General features: G+C 39.2%; 1 protein-coding gene across 2 annotated transcripts in view; it reads right to left on the bottom strand.

The window, feature by feature from the left end:
• Positions 1-1707: 1707 nt before the first annotated feature.
• Positions 1708-20983, bottom strand: part of LOC132827645 (myosin-10) — a 149898-nt gene continuing 130622 nt past the window's right edge. For both annotated transcript variants that reach the window (XM_060844231.1, XM_060844232.1), the window contains 9 exons: positions 20330-20542; positions 18072-18233; positions 17263-17391; positions 15616-15704; positions 13706-13829; positions 11863-12071; positions 9473-9581; positions 4669-4841; positions 1708-3638 (listed from right to left, as the gene is read on the bottom strand). In XM_060844231.1, coding sequence (XP_060700214.1) covers positions 3491-3638; positions 4669-4841; positions 9473-9581; positions 11863-12071; positions 13706-13829; positions 15616-15704; positions 17263-17391; positions 18072-18233; positions 20330-20542 — 1356 coding nt within the window. In that variant the 3' untranslated portion in view covers positions 1708-3490. The remainder of the gene's footprint in view (positions 3639-4668; positions 4842-9472; positions 9582-11862; positions 12072-13705; positions 13830-15615; positions 15705-17262; positions 17392-18071; positions 18234-20329; positions 20543-20983) is intronic.

Genomic DNA, 20983 nt, shown 5'->3' with positions numbered 1-20983 from the left:
GGGAACATTTCCAGCTCCTAATCGGTTTTTGTGATAGAGTTAACCAACACTTTGATCCAGATCTGCCAACAGGTGCAATTGCCATGGGATGGTGCCCAACACTGTACTAAACAGCTGCTGTTAATATTTCATTTTGTAGTCAATCACTGAGATGGAGTGAATGGGGCTTATTGTTAAGTGGCTATGAACAAAATACTGCAGTCTTCAGTGCTGGGGACAGTAAGCAAGCCCAAGCTGGTTTCACTGAGCAGACATCAAAATAGAGTTGAGGGGAGTCAGTGAATGATAGAGAAAGGGCCAGCTTAATTATAAAAATTGCACACAACATCATTAAAATGTAATGCTGGAAAAAACCAAGATTAGCAGATATCATTCTCATGACCTGAAGCAAAGAAAATCAAAGTAAAATGCATAACTGGCTCAGTCAGATGTACAGCACAGAAACAAATGTTTTGGTCCAACTCATCCATACCAGATATCCTTGATTAATTAGTCCCATTTGCCAGTACTTAGCCTATATACCCTCTACAGCTGTAATCAAAGGGCAAAAGGTGAACATAAGCAAGCATCTTTCTCTCCCCAGCATTCAGTTCAGTATTTGTGGAAGGAAGGGATGTTAGATTCACCAGACTTGGAAATAATGCCAGGCTGGATATACTTTGAAGTTTCAACAGAATGACCTCAAACCTATATTTAAAATAAAAAAAACTATAGACTACTGCATTATCGGAGTGCAATCTTTCATGGCAGAAGGGATTTTTTTTTAGTGGAAGCAGTAAAATAAACCAGTTTCTCAATTGTCAAATTACATTGACTCATGGAATGTTTGTAATTTGATAATTGAACAGGAACACAACCTAAAAATGATCAATTCTAAGAACATTGCAATATGGTTACAAAATATGCACAAGTGCATCACCACACCTCTTTTCAGTGGGTTTTGTTATCTCTAAGTTCCCAAATTCACAATCTCAAACCTGAAAATAAAAATGTGCACAAAGGCAGCCAAGCTGTTACAGCTGCATTGCTCAAATGCCAGCATACAAGGACAGAATTTGATTAGTTAATGTTTATCTGACAAAGAGAGGTTGAGAATCTAATTCACACATGAAACAATGCTAAAATATTATAGTCCATTTTCATTTTATAAAAGCTTGATAATCCTTCACTCAAGGAAATTGCTTAAATCAACAATCTTTAACCACTAGCTAGCTGCTTCACCAAGCCATTCTGTAAATTGGCTCCCTCATTTTGTTGGGACTGTTCTCTTTTTGAAGGCTGCCATTTATGCACAGACATTGCAGCTGCTCATTAACCTTACTCAAACACATTCTTCCTGTTTTGGCCTGCAGAGTGGTAAGCAATTCCTACACAAGAGGACGGTCATTACAATAGAAGTCTAACTTTGCCCTTTTCCAACACCCACATCTACTTACATCTGTAAAAGAACAGTGGGAAGTCACTGACATCTCACTTTGGAAGCACGGAGCGCTCCCCACAAACATTAAGGTCAGTTACTTTGCACTGAGCAAGTTTTTAAAAAACAAGAAGACATTTTCTCTTTTTCAGACCTATTCTGCACAACCACAGCAGCTTTTCTACACACCACAAACATTTTAAAAGAAGAGGAAACCTTATTTAAGTAAAATATTTAAGTGGAAAGTAGTTTGTTTATAATAAAAACAAAAAAAACTACTGAACAACAAGTGCATTTAATAAGTTTATTTTTTTTAAAAAATTGTTTCCAAAGGAATTTATTGAATGGTATAACTGTCTAGAAACACAGGTATACAAAGGTATGAGAACAACAGCGCCTGGTGGTCAACAGCCAGTACAGTAAAAATACTTCAAACTGATGTTAAAGCTTTAAACCAGAAGAAATTGAGAAATTCCTGCTTGGTACAGAAGGCTCAAGGTACATATTCAATAACACTGAGTTAAACCCTCTATCATCGTCTGATCACAAGGGCTGCACAAGGCATAAAGCACAGCTGCATGTAAAATATAAAACCATTTTAATGGTTATAAACTCAGCATAATGTACTATATGGTTTCAACTGTGATACTTGCTCTTGTAATCAAATTATAAGCCATGTCTAAGGCACTTTCTGAAACCTCTTTATAGGACTCCAGATGTAAATCTGGATCAAACAAAAATTGATAGGAATCTATTAGTATGCTTTTGAAACACAGCATCTGGTAGCTTATGGGGACTGTTTCAAATATTTATTTTATAAATTTCCAAAGACCAGGTATATATCACCCCACACCAGAAAACACTGGAGGTGAAAACAGTTTGGAAGGGTGAGAAAATTTGGAATGTAGGATCAGGTTGTGGCTAACAAGAACATTGCTAAACGCTGTTCATTCGTGCTCAGTGGGACAATACAAAAAAAGGCCAGCAACCTTCCTGGGTCCATCCTGTAAAAGCCAGTTTTCATCCACATTTTTTTTTAAGAAGTGGAAAATTGATACCAAGGAATTTAATATTGTCAGAACAAGCTTCTGAAATACTGACGTCCACTGTGTACAGAAATATAAGCAGCTACATGAGAAAATGAGACAAATAGTTCAAACACCATAAACACATTAAGTACAACATTTTGATTTCCAGTATAGCTATTGAACACTTAAAAGTTGTACTTACTTCAAAATGATTTGTGCAAATTATCTGAACACCAATGGCCCTTACTACCTTTAAGTCACCTCTAGTAATTTGAAAAAAGATTAAGTTCCTAACAAGTTTACTGGGCAGCATGAGTGAATGCATATTAGAAATCTTTATTGCAAAAATAAGTGAATGAAATTACATTATGACTGACTTCAAGGGTACTTGTGTAGCTAAATTTGGGTTATTTGCTATCCTATACATGATCTGTAATCACCGATTACTCAAAATATGTTGGCACTAACACAGTCTGAGTCAATCCTCACATTTAATTAGTCAAACTAACCAGATACCGCAATCTTCAGACTTTTTTTCCTCATTATAAAATTTGCTTACACAGATCCAGCAATGGTCACAGTTTGGTCTTAATACAGCAGTCAGCTGCAGACTAATAAATTGATTAATTACCCACAAAATTATATGGAAATACATGTTTATTTGTACATGTAGCATGCATAGTAATATACAAGAATCCTCTCAATCCTATCTTAATTATGTCTGGAATTTAGTTAAGTTTCCAAAGAAAACATAATTCAGGTGTTGTCTCAACAGTCAACATGTGCTCAAATTAGTACTTGATTATCAAAAGACAATTTAGGAAAGCAATTGTGTGAATACAATGTGCATGGTGCAATATGTCGAGACAAAAAAAAAAATTAAGACCAAAGAGAGCAAAGATTTATACGATTTCTAGCTTGCCAGTTTAAAAAAAAATAAAATGGGAGTAGAGAGAATCAGAAGTCAGCAATTGAGAAATCATTCTTATGTTCAGAGGCTCTCTGAAATCAGAGAAGGGCATTCTGTACTGACTGCACAATGGCTCTACTCTCCCTGGCTTGTTTGTGTTTCATTGATATCACCCCCTTTACTATCAACATCATCATCCGAGAGTTCAAGGGCAGTGCCCTCCAGTTGCAGTGCCCGCCTTCCTGCTCGACTAGTTGTAAATGTCAGACCACTTCCTCCTCTCCTAGAGGAAAAAGGAACAGCAGTTAGGTACAGTGCAAAATACCAGGCAATGGCATAGGATTACAGCACCCATTTTCTTTAGAATTGAAAGTGAACTAGATAGTTATTTATATTGGCACCAGGGAGGGTTTATCAGATTTGCATTCATCTATTTCTTGTGCTATGTTGAAAACTAGCAAAAATCAACTTAAACCTAATTGAGGAATCTGGCGTTTTACCAAATAATCTTGATGTTAACACTTAGATCAAAAAGAGCTCAGTGGTTACTGGGGCTAATCTGCAGAAACTGGGCAGGACAGTTGCCTGTACCGATGGACTGAAGGTCTCTTCATCACTTCCAGTTGTGTTTTCTGCAAAGAGGTTGGGCTAACTCCAGTGGCCCACAGTGGGAAAGGGCATTCACAGCATTAAGTTGCTAACATTTTGGCACATAGTTAGCAATCTCATTCAAGGACTACTTAAAGAAAATGACAGTGGGAAATGCAAATGCTACAACTGTGACAGGTTCAAGTGCACGAAAACCCTTGCAGGTCATCCCATTGATGATTTTATAACTTGACCACGAATACTACAATTCATATGGTGCTGCTTACACTGTTCAAAAGCAAACTGGGAGACTGTGACAGAATTAATACTGGTCATTTTTTTCCACCCAATCTATTAAGCAATGCTGCTGTGCATATCCCAATCAGGTGACAGTACCTCATACTACTGGCCTACTGAATGGATTTGAAGCAAGATGTCTGCAGTGAAAAACTAGTTTACATTTATATGCACACAGACAACACTTCGTGATGACCCAGAACTGGAATTTCAACTATTACAATATTTAGCAAGTCAGCAATGCCACAGTATTAACTGCTCAATGTGGCCCTGAACCACAGGCATTAGGCTCAGTGTGGAAGAAATTGTGGTTAAAAGTACGAGATGAACTCCAGATGGAGTTCATCCATTTCCCAAGCAAAACAAAAAGAATAATTAAAAAAAAACTTTGTTGAACAGAGACTTGTATCTGAGAAAGCCCACGTTACCGAAGCCTGCTCTTCAGAGTGTTGACCTCCCGATTCATCGCCTCAGCAGTCTCGGTGGTATCGTCCAGTTCACGCTGGAGTTTCCGACGTGCTGCATTAGCACGTGTCGCCTCTTCTTCAGCCTCCTCCAACTGTCGCTTCAGTTGTTTCATGCGAGAGTTGGATTTCTCTACCTGGAAATAATAATTGGCATCTCAATTGACGTGAATAAAAAGACAATAGAATCAGGTACAGACATCAAATAAGTGATTACAGCAACACTTTTCTATTGCCAAGGAGACTAACTTTCCACAAGTGCCTGTAATGCAATTGCTCTGTTTGCTTCCAAGTTCAAAATGCAGAAAGGTGTGATCACAGGAGCGGTTTTAAGCTGAACATAGAGCTGTAAACACACAGTCTCAATGCATTAAACTTATTACTCCTCCAGAGCACTGAGTATCATCTATTTAGAGGTTACTATAGAATGCAAATCTAAACCCTATTTATGCAGTTAGTACCTCATTTACAATTTTATGGGGCACATGCTATGCCCAGGTTGCCAGTCTCTTGCTGTCAAACTTAAGAACGTTTCGTCCCCTGTCTAGGTGACATCCTCAGTGCTTGGGAGCCTCCTATGAAGCGCATCTGTGATGTTTCCTCTGGCATTTATAGTGGTTTGTCTCTACTGCTTCCAGTTGTCAGTTCCAGCTGTCCGCTGCAGTGGCTGGGATATTGGGTCCAGGTCGATGAGTGGGAATATGTGCACAGGAGGCTCCCAAGCACTGAGGATGTCACCTAGACAGGGGACGAAACGTTTGCAACACAAATTTCCAGCTCAGCGAACAGAATGACAACGAGCACCAGAGCTACAAATCTTCTCCCAAAGAAAGAACTTGTGATTGATCATTGCTGGCTTTCTCTCCCAGTTAGATTTTTGAACAAATTGAACAAAGACAAGCTGTGTGATGTTGCCTACTTTCACCTTCCCCAACCACCTGCCTCAAATCACCCAAGGCTACGTAGGAATCAGTTTTTATTTTATCACTATCCCCAAAAGTTAAGTGGTAGTAAATGGGTCACACCCTGGTAACTGACAGTAACTGCAATAAGGAAAACATGGTGACATATAAAGCAGTCAGCTCACCTAACATCTTCCAGGTCATGCCATCACTGTTAGTGTAATGCTACTTGTCAATACCAGTGATGTCAGAAATGAATGTCTGTGCTTGAGATGCCAAGTGCATAGGCCAGCCAAGTGAAGATGTTCAGTCTAGCTCAAATCACACTTGCTAAATGTTACATCTGTATTCACTGTCCAATATGGGCCAAAGCTTTGTTCAGGCATTGTGCTCTTTAATTAAACAAAGCATGGTTACCATCATGTTGGACAAGAAATCACACCTGCCCTGAAGTCATGGTAAAGTTCTCAGTGACTGAGTTGTTAGGTTACATACTTTAAAAAGGTCCTCCACAATCCTTCACTTTTTGGGTCAGTGCCTTCCCTTATTAGGGAGCTCTGACCACATTAGCAATGAAGGGAGGAACTGCCAAGTGGTAACCAACCTGTAGCAACATTCATACATCAACCCGATTTATTTCTTCTGCAGAGTTTTGTTCCTAATTTGAACAAGATTGAAACTTCTGTTGGAGCCAACTCGTCAGGATCGATGATCTGGTTCCTAGCAATTACGTTCTTATCGGTGTTTTGAGATTGTACAATCTGATATGTAATGGACAACCAGATCAAGCAATGCAAACGTGGTTTACAAAAATGTCAATGTCTGACTGTGATCAATAAAAAGGAATTAACATGAAGCTTCTTGGAACTGATCTTAGTCAAAAAGGTTGCTGCTCCCGTTAGCTATTATAACAGTCTCAAAATATTAATTCAGTTGGTTTGTACTGCATGACTTCTACAAACCTGTGACAAACAAGGACCTGCGTTTTTAATTATGCTATTGAATCAAATGTTAAACTAAGCCTGTGCTCCCGCAGGTTTGTCCTGGGCTTCTGCTAGTGACTTCTCCGCAGAAACTATCCATTTTAAAATCTTGAATAACGAAGTGGAGTTGTCTGATTTCAATTCTGCTAATTAGGTTATGGTTCCCTTCAACAGTATCTATTGATTTTGGGAATTCATGCATAAGCATACAAATTGGGAGAAGTGAGCTAATCGAAGAGTGTGGTGCTGGAAAAGCATCTGAAGAGCAGGAGAGTCTATGTTTCAAGCATAAGCCCTTCATCAGGAAGGAGCTGTCGACTCTCCTGCTCCTCGAATGCTGCCTGACCAGCTGTGCTTTTCTAGCACCACACTCCCAGATCTCCAGCATATGCAGTCCTCACTTTCTCCTAGAAAGGAGCTAATTGGATTGTACTCCAAATAATGGCAGATGCAGCTGTTTTAATTTGTTTCAAGTAAAAGTTCATCTGGTACCCATCAAGTCTTTTGAAATGTAATCTGATTGACAGCTGTAGCACTCAAGGCCCCCTGACACCAATAAATAGTGCAGCTAACGTATTTCATTCATTGTAGTTTTATGTCATAGGGATATGCTAGAACAAAGTGTTTAATACTGCCATAAAACCTTAGTCAAAAAATTCTGATAAAGGTCTCAAATCTCCAAATTATTTTTCCGAAGTCAGTAACGATATTGTCATCTTAATTACTATTTATTCTATAAAAGTTTGCATCTTGAAATGAATTTCAATTAGTTTAGCCTGTGCTGCATAAATTGCAAAATATGTTCTCATCCATTACTTCAAAGTGATCGGTGCATGATAGTATCACGTTATATTGTGCACACAGCCCTGTAATAAAATGTCTATTAATATTGTGGGTTTTTTGGTTTGGCTCAGGTTAGAGTTGTTTATGAAAACTGAACTGAATTCTTTGTATTGAAAAACTAGTCTCAACTGTGGCATGTATCCATTTACTATGGAATATAATGGCACTTAAAGTCAAAATAAATAGAATGCATAAATAAAAATAATTACTAACAGCCTTATTTTAACTTCCTTTGTTGTCCACTCAGGGCAAAGTTCTGCAAATTACATCCATTCTGAAATGCACTTCTCTCTCCAGAAGGTTCTGCTTAAACTGATTTACTTTATGATTAATGCAAAAATTGGCTGTGAGCCAGTGTAATTGTGCACTTAAAGCCAAATTCATTTTCAAAGACAGCTTTAAAAATACTTCTTGACATACTGAAGAGTGATAACTCAGTAAGTTTGATTACTGCGACCAAAAGTGGGATTAATTACAGAAAGGCAGTATTTTAAAATCTGTCAATCCATCAGGTAAAAGCTGGATTTAAGTTACTGAAAATTACTTTCCAAATAAGAATCATCCAGTTAGGAACAGCCTCAAATCTAACAAAATTGAAAAAAAAGTCATTCAAAAAATACCAATTGGTGAGCTTGCACTTAGGTTGATATTTTTGGAAGGTCCATGATATAGATACACAAGTGAGTTAGTACACTGTCCAAGGCTAATTCATTCTCTCCTGGGGATGTGATCAGTTTTGGGGGTAGCTCCTGCATTGTTGTGGTTCTGTTCGCCGAGCTGGAAGTTTTTGCTGCAAACGTTTCGTTCCCTGGCTAGGGAACATCATCAGTGCTATTGGAGCCTCCTGTGAAGTGCTGCTGTGATGTTTCTTCCGGTATTTATAGTGGTTTGTTCTTGCCGCTTCCGGGTGTCAGTTTCAGCTGTAAGAACAAACCACTATAAATACCGGAAGAAACATCACAGCAGCGCTTCACAGGAGGCTCCAATAGCACTGATGATGTTCCCTAGCCAGGGAACGAAACGTTTGCAGCAAAAACTTCCAGCTCGGCGAACAGAACAACGGACACCCGAGCTACAAATCTTCAACCAGACTTTAAGTAGCTCCTGCATGTACCACATAGCATTTTCAAAACCAGCGCACAGGCTTGCAGGAACTAGAGTTGTAACAGTACACAACTTGCGCTCAAAATTCCATAGTATCTGAACCACTGCAAGATACTATTAGGAAAATTGAAGTGAGGATGCTAGTACAACCCAGTAGAAACTCAACATTAAAAACATTTTAAAACTGAATAAAAATCCAGGAAAAAGTAGATTTTCCTTTTCCATGGTGACAGAGGATGCATTTAGCGGCGGGGGGGGGGGGGGGAAGCGAAACCACTGGGCAACAACCAAGGTGTCCAGTATTGGGAATCAGAAAAGTGAAGTTCACTGGTTTTTCAGTGCCAGACTTAGAGAAGTGTCCAGTCCTTAACTACATTTTAGGCTTTATTAAGTAACATTATGTATGTTTTCTGAAGGTCAAAAGGCACAGCTTTCCTATTATTTTATACTATAAAGGAAGTGCTGAAGGATGTCAGAGGTACAGGATTCAGTACAATGATATACCTTAGACATGGGCAGCACAGTGGCTCAGTGGTTAGCACTCCTGCCTCAGTGCCTGGGACCCAGGCTTGACTCCACCCTCGGGCAACTGTGTGGAACTTGCACATTCTCCCCATATTTGGGTGGGTTTCCTCAAGGTGGTCTGGTTTCTTCCCACATTCCAAGATGTGCAGGTTAGGTGGATTGGCCATGCTAAATTGTCTGGTAGTATCCAGGTTGGTTAGCCACAGTATATGTACGGTTACAGGGATGGGTGGTCTGGGTGGGATGCTCCTCAGGAGTCAGTGTGGACTTGATGGTCCGAATGGCCTGCTCTCTCACTGTAGTGATTCTGTGTTCAGATACCCTATGACAACATCACTTCTCGTCATTCAAATAAAATTCACAGTTTCTACATGAATCCCGATATTTGAGGAACAAAGGCTGAAAAGCTACCTGCTCCTTATATTGATCTGCATGCCTGCGTTCATCTTCGACCTGCATGTAGACTTCCTTCAGCTTCTTTTCGGTCCGGCGAACAAGCTTGTTGGCTGCTGCCCGTTCTCTGCAATGACAAAGTCACTGGTCTTTAATGAAAAGGGGAAAGATGGAATAGAAATCCAGACTGCAGGGAGAAACAAAGAGACATGCTGTTGAAGCTGCTTCTTCTGCACTCATGAGGACAGGAACAAAGATACCAAATTTCAAGGGGAATAACAATTCATATTTGCATGAGAAGAGAAGACTGTGCCGATTGGTCAAGGCACTACTGTAAAGAAGGCACCAATGAAGATTTATCCCTAGCCTTGTATTTTTTAAATAAAGTGCAAGTAGCTTCAATTAGTCAAGGCATTGCCATGGGGAATGCATCTGGTAGCAGTTATCCCCTGCCAACAATATGTCACATTTAATTAAACAAATCCATCAGTGCCCAACATTAGTTAGGATTCTGCAATTTGACAGAACTTGCCAAACAATCCCAAATGCACTAATTATGCTAACTACAAATTTGAGATCAGCTGAGTTTACAATGTGGCTCATTTTCACTTGCTTGAAGTTACGAAATACATACACAGAACCCTGCTTGCAAAAGTACACAGTGCACTTTTTAAAAAAAAAATTAAACAAAGGCTTGGGTGTCAAGTGTCCCCTTGCGCATTCTCCATGGCAAGGTCTCAGAATCCATCTGCTAATCAGTAGCATCCTCTATTGATGTAAAAATTTTATTTGGGTGTCTGTCCTGACAAATGCAAGACTAAAAGCTTCAATTGTAAATTTATTGTTTGCAATACTCAAGTTCTATATCACCAAGTGACTGCCTAAAATTCAGCTACTGGTCCAAAATATTGGCAGTTCAATTTAAAGATTATCCCAAATATTTGTGATAACCAATATACGTTTTAAGTATGATACACATTCGCATAGAATTGCATGCACCATGTTCTAGCAAGTGTGGTACCTAACCTGTTCAGACCTTCATATAATAAATGCTCATACAAGTCATAAAAGATACTCAACAAAAGTAGCAAATCTGTACAAGTTCAGTGGCATATTGTTCAGCTTTGAATATTGAACTGTTTTCAGAACAGATTATTAATGACAGAATTAGTCAGAATTTGACTAACAGTAAATTGGACATGTTCAAGGAGAAGTATTTACTAAAACAAAAATAAATTCTACAATAAGATTCAAATTAGATTTTCTTAAAAATTGAGGTATTCAAAAAACCTAAAATCAATACTGTTACCAACACCAATGAAATCAACAATATCAAGTGCTCTAAAAATGGGCTTCAAGAATTTTGGCATTTTCGAAAATTCTTCAGATTAGTCAATTTTCTGAAGAACACACTGATGACAATGACATTAACAGTATTGTGAAATGGCCAATGAAAAGTGCAATAAGTTTGATTGATGAATCATCCAATGTTATTTTTACAGCTATGCATCTACAATCTCAAATTATAATGTATAGACAACATGTACTGAACAGGATGTTACATTGTTACACTGGAGATTAAAATCAAATTTCTGGCACCAGTTGCACAGATTTCTTGACTATATTGAAAAATCACTTGTCAAGGTGTCAGATACACAGCACGGCTATTTAACCTATCCATGCCCTTCATGGTTTTATAAACCTCCCATAAAGGTCACCCCTCAGCCTCTGACAAGAAAAAACAGCCCCAATCTCTACCTATAGCTCAAGTCCGCTGACCCTGGCATCATCCTTGTAAATCCCTTTTGTTTGAAATAGTTTAAATGCAACATTTCAATTAAAGTGTCAATTAGCTACCAAAGATAAAATAGATCTGCATAAAGTAATCATTTGGCATCACAGTTCTGCTGTACATACCTATTGTAAACTTTGTAACCTCTCTCACCATCCTTTATCAATGGCCACTGCTAACATATGGGAAAGCTAGAGCTCCAATAAGAAGCTATCACAAGCTGCGTGAACATTAATTATCTTAATCGAAGATTAAAATTTTAAACATCCAATTAGCAATTATTGCTGAAAAGATTTTTCTAGCCCACCCTCCGGGATGGATAAAGGAAACTTTATAATAATTCCCTTCACAAAACTGCAGCTCATTTAAACAAGACCATCCCAGCCAATAGATGAGAACAAGAATAAATTTGAAGCAATAAGAATGCAATTTACAATCCAAATGCAAGATTATGGAAGCAAGCCCTGGGAGGTATCTGGGAACTAGCTCTCAGTTACAAGATTTTTCTGGACCAAATTACTCATTATTAAAATGAAAATTAATATGAAACTGGCAGGAACCAAGCATAAAGTGCCATGTGTGTCCGCGCACAAAATACAATGCACAATGATTTTACTTGGCTTCCTGTTCAAGTTGTTCCTCCAACTGCGCTATCTTGGCCTCCAGTGCAGAAATTGTTGACTTGAATTTTGACTTGACTGATCCCTCCAGTTCTTGGAGCTTGGCTTTGAGTTCTTTATTTTGTCGTTCAAGTTGTTGCCGTGCATTTTCACTCTTCTGTCCAGCACTGCGTTCGCTAGCAAGCTCAGAGTTCAGAGTTTCAACCTTGCAAGGAAGTTGAAGCAGAACAAAAATGGGTAAAGAGTTGGAAATCTCAGACTTTGCTAAATGCTTCTCCAATACTTTGGCTTTAGCTATGACCCAATGTAATTAGTTGATATTTCCTTGGTCACTGATTTAATACATCAATGAAAACATATGGTCAGACAGTGGAACTACATAAATATAGTGGACAGCATCAAATCTGTTATTGCAAATGCTATAGTGCTATGCATCCTTCATGGAAATGAATGAATCAAATTTCTTCTATAAATTTTAAAAGGCAGCTAGTCAAACAATGCACTATTGTATCATTTAATGAGAAAATACAGATATTAAGATCCAAAAAGTATAAGGAAATAAATCAGAACACTTGCAGTAAAGGACTTCCAAAACTTTAATTTCGCAAAAAAAGTATCTACATACGGTTTGGTGTGCAATATCTTGGTTAACGTAAACCCCACACACGCACACCAAAAAGTGAAGCTCTGACTTGCAAATGGCTGCTCTGTTTACTGGAAGTGAGAGGCTAACTCAATACAGAATAGAATGGGTTAGAGAAGGCAAATGCAATTCAATGAACCTAGTTCTTACACAAAACACTCCACTTGATCACTGCTCAAGGAAAGACTCTGGAAATGCTTACCCTGCCCCCAGCTAAACCAAGTAGAATTGCAACATACCAATCAACTTCAGGCAGACCAAAACCATTTTACAAGATTAGTCGTAAAAGGTGAAATTCTAGATTTTATGAAAGACAGACGGCTTCTTGTTCTCTTGGGTTTTCCCCTTTTAGTATATGGAATAAGAATCCAGCCCAGAGAAAGGAAAATGGGGAGTTTGGTAGTGGGTTTGTAAGGAGATGGAGTCGGAGTTGTAGTTAGTACATTGAACTTAAGCTAGGGAAAGGCCAAAGGAATACTGGGGCTACATTAAATTAGCTTAATATTTGCTGCAGGGCATTAATAAAGTCAGCACTTCATTGACGTAAAAATCTGATCTTGCCAATCACAATCCTTGCACTGGATCTCCGTTTTATTTTTCAAATAATCCCTAAAGCTATTTCCCAGGTGGTGAAGAGAATTCTCTTAAGAGTTGGAGGTTCATACTGCTCAAAGTGGCAGAAACCAGCCAAGTCCCAGAACTATGCGCAGACCAAAGCAATTCCTGACAAGGCATGGTGTGCTTTGGTGGCTGTACAGCAATTCTGTGCTATACATTAAAAGTGAAAATTTATTGTAAGTGTATCCAGCTTCATAGCAGCACAAGTTGATGATGCAACATAAGGTATTTCACAGTCTCTCTACAGGAATACTAAGCTAGTCTAAATGAGAAACTTTACTGATGGGAATTAATTGACAAGCAGCTCTCTGGTTTCTTGAGAAACTGCAGCCACTACATTGATGCAACAACTTTGGGCATATACCGAGTTTATTTATTGGATTATACATTTCATTATCAATCAGCTTAGTAAATATTATGCAAGTTTATCACAACTCTAAGAAACAAATACAAAGTGTGCCAAAGAGTCAATATACTCAAAACTAAAATGGATTATATATTACTAGTGTGCCCAGTGGGAAAATTCTCAGTCAGGCCGAGCACAGTAGGATTAACTTTGAACAGTGAAAAAATCAAACCTGCATTGTAGTTTTACGGAAACGATCATTCAGGAGCTCCATGTTGCTCTGTTCCTCTTCAAGTTCTTCTTCTAGCTGGGCAATACGAGCTTCTAGGCGACGTTTCTCATCCAATAATGCAGATCTGAGGAATCAGACAGAGTCTTTAAAAAGGAGGATTTGTTCATCCAGATGTTCCATTCACTGGAACCAGATAAAATCAGACTGAGTCGATTTTGGAGGTTGAGACATCTAAATGATATACAGGGCAGCAGGAACCTGTGATGTGCAGATAACCAGAACATACTAACAGACAAGGCACCAGCCAAAAAAACATGTACAGCATGAAATGAGCATGTATGCACAAAGTAAAATTAGAAGGGATGTGATTTAGGAGGTAGGTTGATTTCATGCCAGCAAAATATCACCCAGGTTGTTAAAAAGTTCTTTCAAAGAAAAAATTAGTACAGCATTTTATGTTCCACCTGCATCAGAAAAATTGTAGAAATATGACAGCTTAAGTTAAATAACTGACTTCATACCAATGTCACTGCCCTAAGTTAACACCACAATCTTCACCTGCCCAAAGCATTTGCAGCAATATATGGGCTCATCTGCTCTAGTTTAACCCATGCTCAGATTAATAAGTGCTTGTTACGAAATGTAAATGAAACTCAAAGAATGAAGATTCAAAGCAAGGAAATCTCAGATTCTGCATTCTCCACATTTCAAATGGTGTTTGCCAAAGTAAATGACAATGGAGCATTCATATAGAGAAGTTAAAGCCCAACTTTCCTCTATGTACCACTTGTAAAATAAAGTAAAAAATAACGAAAATCACAAGAATGAAGGTTCACAGATGTGTGCGACAAGTAAACCCTGACAGGCATGTTTAACGTACAAACATTTCTCCTTAAGGCAACTTTACATTAGCCAATGGGCAGTCAGAGTACAAAATGCACACAAGGTAAATAGGTGGAAAACTTCTTTTACTCACTTCCATCGTCAATGCAGCGGGGTGGGATTCTCAACTGTTTGATGCTGCCTGCTTTAACTTACTTTTCACATGACTGTCATATTAGACTTGATTGCTAGTGCCATTCTGAAAAGTCACAACCCCTAGCTTCTATCCAACAGGAGAAAGTGATACAATGATATCTAGCTGGAGGATACGAAACTGCTTATCTGCAATGGGATGTCATTTTCATACACACTGGCATATCCTTCATTCAACAGATCTTGGCAGAACAGTGTAGCATGGAGAACACTTCACTCTCCCCCCAAAGAGATGTTTGCATGTGATTTTTACAATAGGTTTTTGAATTCAGGATTTATACTGCGATTAGAGTTTCATGACCTTGACTGAAAAGTGTCTGAACATGGACCAAGGACCAAAGCAAACTAAACTGAAATACTGCCAAGTCAAATAAGCTGCTGGAACTTAAAGTCCTTCCAGGACTTACAAAAGGGAACACCAAAAGAAAGAGAGTGTGCCTACTCAGACTAGTAGTGGTGGTAGCAGTGAAAATACATCACAAGAGAAAAAAGAAAAGATTTGGGGGAAGACTAACTGACCTTGGAGTGAAACATGACCATTAATAAATTGCAGATACGAGTTAACCGAAGGCACTGTTAGTAACTTGCCAAGTATCCAGAACAACTTAAAACTGAAGAACCTTCAAGCAATAGCCTGGCACTTTGGACATTAAAGTCCTTTACTGCTCAGGACTGAATGCCCAGCATTAACGATGTTTATACAGTTCAGCCAGTTGTGAACGCTCAAGATACAAATCAACTCTAGTCTGTATTGTTGTTGGCAAAACATGAATTTCATTTAGATTTAAACTTGGGACTCAATTTGATAAGAGTTTTAAATAAACATGTCTCAGTAATAAATTCTGCAGCTATGGATCTATGCCATTCTTCCTTACTTTCCAGATGTGCTGTTTGCAATTTCATCTGCCAGCTCATCACGTTCCTGTTCTGCATGGCGACGGGCCCGCTCCGACGCAGCCAGTTCCTTCAAAGCAACACAGAGTTTGTATCAAGTCAAGCTAATCCGTGCTAATCAGTCATTACACTGACCGGAAAAGTACTCTGAATAAATAAAGCTATTTCAGGGAGTTGACCGTGCTACAGTCCCATTAAAACATAACCATGAACCTCCTTATTAACAGGAATACAATGTTGTGGTCAACCCAGATTATGGACTGCACATGAACTGTAGTATTCAAAGCTATAATTTTCTCAAAATTGTTTATTTTTAATTATGCAACATAGAAATGAGTAGGCACTTGACACTATTTCAACATTCAATGTCGTGGTCGATAGATAATCTCCATCAAGGCTACACCCATCCAGGCTCCATATTCTGCATTCTACTTCACAGACAAATTAGTGAACTTAGATATAAAATGGAGTTAGTATTTCCTGCTTTGCATGTTTTTACCATCCTTTTGCATGTAGAAGTATTGTCCAACTATTTTCCCAAATGGCCTGGCTCACATTTTAATGACTGCATCTCCTTGTCCTAGAAGGACCATTCCTCAGGCTCAGCAATGAAAAATTCAAAATCCTAAAAATCTCAAGCAAAAATCCCCAAATTGTACAAGTCAGAATACAATTCTAGTTCATGCAATCTCTCCTTGTAACCCAATGGAAACCCTGGTTTCATGGTGCAAATGTACAGCACTTTTTCCAAGATACACTGCCCAGAACCATACATCACCCTGCTATTGTCTAACTTGGGTTTTGTCTCGTTGTTGAAAACTACCTCCTCTTTACATTGATATTAGAAAGGCTGAATATTAGCCAATTTTTTGTACCCAAGTATTACATTTTAGCAATTTATTGGCAAGGCATCACTACCACCACTTAAAAAATTTACTGGCCTCACACTTAGCTGCATAGAAAGCTAACAGCCAGTTTCATCTGCTCAACCTAATGAAGATTTTGCAATTTTATGTCTTAATGATTCTTTCTACTCCTAGTTATTGACAAACTATCTCCATTTCCAAATTTCAAGTCAATATTCGTGAATATTCAACTGCTGACAAATTGACAAATGGAATTAGTCTAATTTTAGTTTTGGCCAATTAAAACAGAGCTGAATAAAAAACAATTATTATTCCGCTCTATAAACACCAATGGAGACAACTGCTGGGCAAAAATAAGCTCACTTGACCAAAGTGGTGTAAGATAATCTGTTACACATGCAGACTTTTGTTCTTATTCTCTGCATCTCCCTCTGAAGAAACCTGGCTTACCCCAAACTGGCCTCTTCAAAATTTTGTACGTTCCCCTCAAGGTTTCAGACGACTTAAGCAAACTTACAGCTTATCTTTAAACAGTCATCAAACCCTGAGCTCATCCATTTGTACGGTTCTCTCAAATGGAGAAACTTTCTACGTACAATGTGGTGGTTGTAACTTGAGCTGCACTAGGTGAACGTTAGAGATGTACATCTGTAGGTGTGGTCCTGGAAACACTAGACAGACATTAGCATCAACAATTCCCTGGTGCCAGCGATGACTGACAAGTTGGTTGTATATACCATATGATGGATTGTACCAACAAACCTCGTGGAGTTGTAGAATTTCTGCCTCCAGACCTTTCAGCTTCTTTTCATTTTCTTTTGACTGAGCAAAGATCTCATCTCTGGAAACACGAGCCTCTTCCAGCTCTCGCTGGTAATCTTTCATCTGCGCCTGAGAAGGTTTTAAGGAAAAGGATTACTCTTATACTGCAAATGTTACCCAGCCATTATAGCTGAAGATATTATAACTATCAATTACCAATATCTCCCTGGGCTATTGGTGCAAATGTGCCTTGGATCCCATTTCTGGTTTTCTTATTTCACAATGATATTGTGGGAAAAGAGAGATTTCTCTGTACTTTGAGTTATGAAATTCAAAGAATGACTGAGTACCATTCCACTTGGGTACAATAGTGTGAGAGTGCAAAAAGCTGCAATCTGAGGTTCATTAGAGACCTCGGGCATGTAACAAACACAGATAGCTCAGTGCGCTTTTGAGAAAATGCTACCTCAGATGAAACGTTAAATTCTCAGCTCATAGGATCTGGTTGCAGTGAATATTAAGATAGCCCACAGTATTTTATGTAGAGAGATGGGCAGGAAGTTTCCTGCATAACATTCTTCAAGCATCCCACAGAAGAAAATGCAGATCAGTTCAAAACATTTTGTGGGATCTTGCGGTGCTCAATTCAGTTGGTGCTTTTAGAATCACCTGTGGTATAATTTATTTGCCTTTTGAATTACTGCAGCCTCATGTATTAATAGTGTTAGAAATGCTTACTCTTGTTAGAAATAAATATAGCTTTGCCCATTAACAAGGTAAGTGAAAAGTTCTCCGAATCGGAGGGTTACCTGAAGTCTGCGGAGTTGTTTGATTGCCTCATCCCGGTTCTTGTTAGCTGCTTCAATCTGTGCCTCCAGATCTTTCAGATCCATCTCCAGTTTCTTCCTCCCAGCAACTGCCTGTGCTCGCTGCTTCCTTTCATCTTCTAGCTCAGCTTCTAGTTCACGAACCTACATAAATTAAGACATTTCATGTCATACAATATGACAATTACTTCACAGCTTTTTGACATCTGGGACTCATGACACATACTAATCAATTGCACCAGTTCATGACAAACTCAGTCGATCCTAAAATAAATCTATTCATTGCTCACTTCTACCTGGTCCACCTGACTCCTCCCTCAGTTCCTTGACTTCAGTTTCCATTTCTGATGATTGGTTGTCTGCAGACTCCAATAGTTTCTTCACCTATACCACCACAAACCCGGTTTCTTGGAAAAACTCCAGCCATATCTGATCCATCTTGTGCATCCGTCCTCTCCCCCTCCCAGAGGGATAGGTGGGAGAGCAATGTGCCCTCACTTTTCGCCAGTCTCCCCTTTCGAAAAGAATACGCCATTTTTGCCATCTCCAGCAGGGTGCCACAAAATATCCTCCCATCAGAATTCCAGAGACTCTTCCTCCATGATACCCTAGTTCACTCCCTCAGGAGAGCTAATGCTTTCTCATTCCCCCTAAAGTATCTTGCCATGTAGTTGAAGGGGTAACACTTGCCCATTTATCTCCTTCCTTCTTCATTCTCCATGGCCCCAAACCCATTTCCAGGTTAACCAACATTTCACCTGAACCACTTTCAAAACTGATTTGTCACTCACAACGTGGTCTCCTTTACATCAGCAAGATCAAACAGCCTCGGTGACCGCTTTACAGAATAACTTTGTTCTGCTTGCAGGAAAGACCCTGGCCTCCCAGTCACTTAGCATTTCAGTAAACTACCTTGCTTCCATACTAATCTCGGTCTGGAGCTTGATACAAAACATTCCCACGAAGCACAATGCAAGGAACAACATCCTATTTTCTGCTTAGAAACTTCACAGCCAAGGTCTCAATACTGAATTCAATAACTTCAAAAGCTGATTACATTATGCCTGTTGGCCATCTTCCTTACATTCTCTCCCCCACAGTGTTGTCAGATTTATACAGAGTTATTTACAGGAGAGGCTGAATAGGCTCCAGCGTTCTTCCCTGGAGCATCAGAGGCAGAGTGACCTCATGGAAGTGTATGAAATCATAAAAGGGCATGGGTGGAGTGAATAGGGCAAGAGTTTGTCTCTTCTTTCCCCCCTCTTTCCTCCCCCCCACCTCCCCCCACCCACCCCAGTAGACAAGTCCAAAACTAGACAACAGTTTTAAAAGGTGAGGGGGTAAGATTTAAAAGACAATCTCAGGGGTAATTTCTTTTCCCCAGAGGGTGCAGTGTGTATGGAACAAGCTGCTAGAGAATGTGGTAAGATGGATATAATTATAACATTTAAAAAGACATCTGGATGGGTATATGAATAGGAAGGACAGGACCGAAGGGTTTAGAGGGATATGTGCCAAATGCTGGTAAGTGGGACTAGGTCAGGCTGGGATGTCTGCTCAGCATGAACAAGTTGGGTCAGTTGGTGTCTTGTTTACTTTGGACTTAAAATGTAAAACGCATGTAAATTAGAAAAAGGTGCAAAATGGAAAGAAGTGGCCCTTTGACTTCCTCCATTATCCTGGTCTTTCACATTCAGTCAGTAGATTCCTGAAGAAGGGCTCTGGCCTGAAACGTCGAATTTCCTGTTCCTTGGATGCTGCCTAACCTGCTGTGCTTTAACCAGCAACACATTTTCAGCTCGGTTTCACATTCAGTCAATCTATCCTCTTGCTCCTCCTTTGCCTCCAAGCTGGATAACAAAGCAGCTATGTTCCAAACACCCTTCAGTCTGTTTCACTCCAGTCACTGCCAGAGCAGAGTTTCTCCAGCATGCTGTGTGGTTATTCCAGATTTCCAGCAATTTACATTCCAATCTGTGTTGGCCAATTTAGCAATTCTTTGGACCCTCCATCCCAGTCATTTAACTAAATTACAAAAAAGTCTTTGAACAGATTCTTTAGCACACCATTACATCTTACCAAACAGGAAAAGATCTACTTATAGATTTGTTTTGTGAATACTTTTGTAAAAGCCTTTCATTTTGCATCATAAAGTACTTTTTGAAAATTCAAATATAGTACATCTCCCAATTCCCTTCTATCTGCAAGGGAAGTGATAGATGATTGGATTAACTATTTACCTGTTTAACCAACATTCTCTTCTTTTCTTCATTCTGCTCATCCCTGGCCTGCAGGTCTCTCTCAAACTGGGCCTTCATGGCCTGCATATTAACCTCCAAACGCAGCTTGGCATCTTCAGTGGCCTGCAGCTCATCCTCCAGTTCTTCAAGCTGAGTCCTCATCTCTTCCACTTGCTGCTCAAGGGCTCGTTTAGATTTTTCCAGTTCGTGCACCTATCATTCAAAACAGCAGCAATCAGGAACTGCGCCTGAATGGTGAATTTCCTGCTTATCTACAGTCAAAGTTGATCTACCAAGAGGCTTTAGTTTTCCCCTAAACAGGGGAAATGCTTGACTTGCCATTGCAGGTATCTGTATGCCAAAGTTATAAATTGGCTGTTAATTGTCAGAGCTGCAACATTAAAATGTCTATACAATCTACCTGTACAGATAGATGTTAGACACCATCAGGGTAGATGGGATTTGAACCTTCTGGTCTTGAGATGGATATACTTCTCCCTTTGCAAGATGAAAATTTGACTTGACGCTAAGTCAAGTTTAAAAATGGACCAGAATATCTTAAATAGCCTTCTCAATTAAATAGAGAAAGAAACAAGTAGAGAAAACAAATAGAAAACCTTATTGTCCACCCAACAAAGCAATCCCATAACATCA

This window comes from Hemiscyllium ocellatum, chromosome 25 (genome assembly GCF_020745735.1).
Source record: "Hemiscyllium ocellatum isolate sHemOce1 chromosome 25, sHemOce1.pat.X.cur, whole genome shotgun sequence".
NCBI lineage: Eukaryota > Metazoa > Chordata > Chondrichthyes > Orectolobiformes > Hemiscylliidae > Hemiscyllium > Hemiscyllium ocellatum.
The sequence above is the reverse complement of the archived record's forward strand: the minus strand, read 5'-3'. Positions and strand labels throughout refer to the sequence as shown.